This window comes from Fukomys damarensis, unplaced genomic scaffold, assembly GCF_012274545.1.
Source record: "Fukomys damarensis isolate Sample0158 unplaced genomic scaffold, DMR_v1.0_HiC HiC_scaffold_34, whole genome shotgun sequence".
In the NCBI taxonomy this organism is placed as follows: domain Eukaryota; kingdom Metazoa; phylum Chordata; class Mammalia; order Rodentia; family Bathyergidae; genus Fukomys; species Fukomys damarensis.
In genome coordinates, this window is record NW_022900946.1 from 15,579,483 (window position 1) to 15,585,489 (window position 6,007).

The 6,007-nt window shown below is 50.5% G+C and overlaps 1 protein-coding gene across 1 annotated transcript in view; it reads left to right on the forward strand.

Annotated features, from left to right (window-relative positions):
* Positions 1–6,007, forward strand: part of Tmem114 (transmembrane protein 114) — a 23,515-nt gene that overhangs the window by 3,141 nt on the left and 14,367 nt on the right. The window contains 2 exon segments of the mRNA XM_033758545.1: positions 3–34; positions 348–428. Of these exon segments, the coding sequence (XP_033614436.1) occupies positions 3–34; positions 348–428 (113 nt within the window).

The window sequence follows — 6,007 nt, forward strand, 5'->3', positions numbered from 1 at the left end:
AGCTCCCACTCCGGCCTCTGGCGGACTTGCCGGGGTAAGGGGTAGGGTACACATGGGGACCGGGGGCCGTGGCTGCGAACGCCCCCCGCGCGGTGCTCAGCTCACCTGGGACCTGTTGCTTGGTGAGCACCCCCTCCCCAAGCCAACTCCCAGTGCAGTGTCTAGGGGTGCCAGGAAGGCGTGCCAAGGGCTGGGTCTGCGTGCGAGAGTCCCTCTGCAGATGCCAAGCTCTGTTCCCACCCGCGCCAGCGCTTCCCTCACCCTCAAGGAGGGCCATCGAGAGGACACAGCCTGGGCTGGGGTTCGCAAACCCAGCCCCCGGCCCACTAGTTCCTCCTCCCATCCAGTGCGGAGCCCGTGCACCCCGCTGATGAACCCCTTCTGGCAAGAGAACGTGACAGTCAGCGACTCCAGCCGACAACTTCTCAGTGAGTCTGGGAAGAGCGTGCGCCTGGGGTGGCCTTGGATGGCAGCGCTGGGAGAGGATTGGGGTTAAATTCGGAGGATAGTCTCTCTTGCTCCATCCATCTCTGGCTGTGGTTTAGGATTCATTCAACTAATGATGATGGATGTTTTTCTATGTGCCAGGCGCCTTGCACCTTAATTGGGGATTACGACCATGGCCTCCAGATGCCCACAGACTATCTGGGGAGAGCGGTGGGAAAGCACACAGTTGGATTGAGTGAACAGCAGCATACAGAAGCATAGGAATCCAGCAGGCTCCGAAATCAGCCCCAGGAGCAGCGGGTAACAGAGAGGAGGTCTGATTTCACAGACTCCAGGTCAGCCTGGCAGGAAGTTTTGGGGGGCTGGTTCAATACAGGCAGATAGGAGACAGGCTCCCTTCCTCCAGGGGCCATTGCATCTGTCTTATTGGTGGCCAGTTCCCCGGTGCCCAGCCCAGTGCCCGGCACTCGGTAAAAGTACAGGGCTGAATGTAAGAAAGAAAACGGGCTGACTGAACCCTCGTGGAGGAGGGAAACAGATGTCATAGTTCCATTCACTGAAGTTTGAAACTGGCCAGATTGGAGCCAGGGCTTTTCACCTATGTCTTCTTTGGATCCTTCCATCCACCCTCTGAGGGTATTAGCTCTGTTTTTTTTTTTTCAGCTTTAATTGAGTTTATTGGTACATTTTAGGGATACAGTACGGTTACATTCATTGTTGGGATCTTGTACCTTTACATGACAGGTCTTGATTCTCATTTTTTCCCCTTGTCCCTGCCCTCCCTTCACCCCCTCCTCCCCTCCCCATCTACAAACACTTTATTTTCATCTTTTCATTATGTCACATTTTTTTCTTTTCCCTTTTTACCCTTCCCCTACCCATCCCACCTTCCCTACACCTTTAGCTCCTTTCTTCTCATTTCTAAATGACAGTAATCTTATTAGGATCCTATGTTTTATTGCAGATTATTCACACCAGGGAAACTATTTGGTATTTACACATGTGTGACTTATTTATTTCACTTAGGAGTATATCTTCAATATGTATCCCTTTTCCTATGAATGAATCTATTTTCTCATTCTTTATGGCTGAGTAATATTCCATTTGATAGAAAAACCACATCTTCTTTATTAGCTCTGTTTTTATATTCACTTTTCCCATGAGGAAACAGGCCAGAGGTGGACCATAGAGAGGGTGCACTGAGGAAGGAAGGACCAAGCCCGTAGACCTTGAACCATGTGGGCTCGGCGGATAGACTACTGAGGCTCGAAGGCTGTAGAGTACAGATGAGTCCCTGATGTGGTCCACAGGGCCTGGCAGGGCCACTATCCTGCCCTTTTTTTTCCTTTTGCTTTCTTCTGTGGCTGTGCTCACCGTGGACCTGTTCCTGGAGCGCATCCTGCTTTTTCCTACCCCAGGACTTTGCATATGCTGTTCCCTCATCTCTCTGCTCCCTCCCTGCCCCACCAGCTTCACTTGGTTAACTCCTGCTTGTCTGTAGGGCATGTAGCTTCTTTTGGGGAGGGTGTGCTAAAATCTGACTCCCTCACTAAACTGTGAACCCTATGAGGACAGGGATCATGTCTGTCTTCACCTGCTGAACCTGCCTTAAGATAGGTCCTGAGCCAAAGTTTGCTGAAAAAGGATGCAAGTGAATGCAGGCTAGATAACAAATATATGTATTTGAATGAATGGATCAGTGTATGGGTGGATGGATGGGTATCTGAAGTCCAGTCCTGAGCTGGAAAATATTTAACAACTTGCTCTCTGGGAGGGAGAAAAAGCCCTGACCTGTAGCATTTGCCAAGTTTTGTGGTGTAAATACTTTCACTGTGGCCAGTTTCTAGCTGCCCATATGATGGCTCCTGGCTCATAAGGCTCCTGGAATCTTAAATCAGTTCCTGTGAGCTCATCCGAGTAGCCCAGCATCCCACTGTGCACATCTCACTGCCAGAGACACCCCCAGGGCACCTGGACTGTGCAGGAAGTTGAGGAGGGGAGAAGGCCTTATGTACTCTGTCCTCAACACCAGCTGCACAGGGAGGGCCTTTGGGTGCTCTTGGAGCATTGTTTCAAGTGTTGTCAAGAATTCCTGTGCTTGGATTCAGGGAGATGAGGGTTCAGTCCCAGTGCAGACCCTTCCGGGACCCTGAGCAGTCCTGGAATAGATTCCTTAAGCACTCACTCTCCACATTGATCAAAATAAGAATCAAAACCAGGAGGGATAAGATCAGGATTCCATGAAGTAGAATGAAAATGAATGAAAAACCAATGAACCTGACCTAGGACCTCACACTGTACCTGGGTTGCTGCAGGAGCTCTGTGTCGATGGGTGCACTGTAAGCTTGGGATGAGCGCTCGCTCTCCCCTGCACCATTCCTTCCAGCCTCTTGCTAGCTGCACTCACATCTGTGGTGTGCCCAGCCTTTGCCAGGCTGGGTACTGGCATCCTTTCGCCTTAGGGGTAAATTCACTGGCTAACTGTGTTTGGCTTCCTTTTGAAACACGATGTGGCGACAACCCAGCATTTTGAGAAACAGGTAGAAGTCACACCCAGAAGGTACTGGTGCATTCAGTCTCAGAGTTCTAATCTCAGATTCACGGCCAACTAAGTGTGTGGCTTTGGATGTTTCCAACACCTCTCTGAGCTTTGCCTCCTTTGTGGGCAAATTGAGCGTAACTGTTGTTCTTCCTTCTAAGGTTCTAATGAGGACAGAACTCGAGGGCATCTTTGAAGAGACCAGCCCGATGCTTGGCCTCCACACGGGCCCACGAGTAGTAGCTGCTGTTGTTACCATAGTACCATCCAAGAAAGAGGACGAGCTGCCCCTTTGGGTTGTGTTCTCATTGCAAATCACCCCCAAGACAGAGCATTTTTCTCAGAATCTCTGTTAACCCCGAAAATGAATTTGAGTTTGTTCCAAGCTCTTTTATTATGCAAAGAAATTGCATTGCTTTAAAGATCTGCTGTGGAGACCAGAAAGGGCAGCCAGTGGACTAGCAGCCCTGTTCTCTAATAGCCTCCTAGGCAAATCCTGGGGAGGGGGTCTGGGCAGAAACCCTCATGGTTTTCCTGCAGGAAAGCATGCAGATCACTTCAGCACTCAGTAATGATGCCGTGGTCTGGCAGACCGAGGCCTGTGAGGCAAACGCATCCCCCAGCATCTCCTTGGTTCTGTTCAGCAGCGTGAGGCATCAAATAGAGGCATCCCATTCGTGCAGAGGTGCACCGAGCTCACTCACTGAAGCAGGCGACGGAGATTTCCCATGGCGAAGTCTCCTTCTCAGCCAATCCCCCTTTCTTGGGTGTTTGGTCTCCCAGAACAGCTTTGGGGTATCATGAGTTTTGTTCCTTGGCTAGGGACCAGAGTGATTTTTTGCCAAGAGAGTATCACACTTAGCACAATGTATATTAAAGATCCATGGTCAAGGGCCAGCTGGGCTATTGGTGTCAGCAGGGAATCTTTTGATGACAAGTGACAAACTCAAATTATACTGGCTTAAGGAAGGAGAGGACTTACTGGCCCATGTTCCTGCTGCAACTCATACAGCCCAGCTCTGTTTCTTTCTGCCCCCCCGTGGGGCTTTGCTTTCTTCCATGAGAGTTCTAGGTTAAGCTGAGTCCTGTCTGCCTTAGCAGCCCTGACAGGAAGAGACTGTTTCTCAGTGGTCTCCTAAACTTGCAGCCAGGCCATTCATTGGGCCAGACTGGGCCACCTGACCAGTGCAGAGCCAATCATTATGGTGAAGAGGTGCAAAGTGCTGATTTGCCAGACACTAGTCCACGTGCAATAAAGGGCAAAGATGGAACCAGCCTATCTTCGATAAGGCCCAGGAAATGGGGACCCGTGAACGGCTGTGAGTTCTGAGTCATCTATGCCCATGAATAGACATGTTGCGCAAGGCTCCCAGAGTAGGGTCCTGCACACAATGGAAGCTCACTTAATGCCTTCTTCTCCTGCTTTGACTGATGCCTTCCTGAGCTTCAAGCTTCTCGTCTGTAAGTGGAGCTGATGACTACAGATGTGTCAGTCACTTATTTACTTAGCACATATTTTCACCCCCAGCCCTGGGTCAGCTGCCTGGCACAGAAGATGATGGGACAGTTGTGTGCCGACACTGCTCCTTTAATCTTCACAGCGGTTCCTGAGGCAGGTACTATTAGGATCATCCTCAACCTTGCATGTAAGGAAACAGAGGCACAGAGAGGTGAGGCAAGGTATTCAAGTTTCTCCAGCAGCCGGCAGAGCTGCGACTTGAACCCTGGAAGTTTGCTTCTACCTGGTTGGAGTGGTGCCCCACTGAGTATAATATTAGTCTCATGTGTTAAGCTTGGAGGCTGTGGCTGCCTGGAGGAGGAGCTCCTGGCCTGTTTCCAGTGGTTTGGGCTCTTGTTGCCCTTCTCGGTCTCCTTCAGACAGGGAAGCCGAGGTCTGCAACACCAAGAGGAACAGCAGGAGCAAAGCTGGGAGGCAGGACTCGGGTGGGGTCGGCGTGCTGCAGAGGCAGGAGAAGCTGGTGCTCCTGAAGGGGGAGGTAGAAAGTGCGTCTTGGCCCTTCCCCAGGCTAGAGCTCAGGAGGGTGATCAGGCTGGTCAGACAAGGACAGTAGACCCAGAGGGGTGAAATGTTTGTCCCAGCACAGCAGGCAAGGCAGCAGGACCATACATGGAGAGAGACAGAGGCCTGGCCTGCCTGGCCTCGGAGGAGGCAGGGTTGGAACCATCACAAGACCGGGTTTCTATCTTTCTGGGTGCTGCTCTGTGGCAGCAGTGTGGAAAATTAAAACCAGCCCTCCTGCGGGTGGATGCTGGGTGCAAACTGAGAATGGAGCTGTCAGGGACAGAAGGAGAGAAGGGACCAGGGGCATAACAGGAGGCTGCCGGGCCCAGGAGGTCCCCGGATGTTTTAGGTGTACTAGTTCTTTGGGTGGGGTGGGCAGTGAGAGGGAAGGGCAGGAGGCTGCAGACCTTGGCTGTTCTAGGTGTGGGGTGGGGGGTGCTGCATTCTGGGAGCCACTGAAAGAGAGTCAAGGCCACGTTTTGAAATAAAACATTTGCCTTCAAAGTAATCTACTTCTGGTATCTCCCATGTGATGCTTCTTAGAAGAGGTTTAGCATGTCATTTTCGAGACAGTAAAATAAACAAAACAAAACAAAACAAAACAAGATGCAGCCTCAGAGCCCACGGATAGAGAAATGGATACAGAGATCGATATATACATATATATGTATATCTATTTTAAGGGCGATTATGTAGCCTGTGAGAAGAGTATATTTACTGTGGACAGAACACCTAGACGTACTGTGGAGTAGAGCAAACAGGTATGATCCAGTTACGCTGTAATGTACAGTTTGATGGCATCTGTTGTAGATCCTGAAGTGTGCTAGTCAGCTTCCCACTACTGTAATTAACACTGGAGACCATGGGTTTATAAAGAGAGGAAGTCTAGGGCCAGGGATTTAGCTCAGTGGTTCCATTGCCTGCTTCACAAGCACAAGGACCCGGGTTCGATTCCCAGTACCAAAAAAAAAAAAAAAAAAAAGATAAATGGCCTTTTC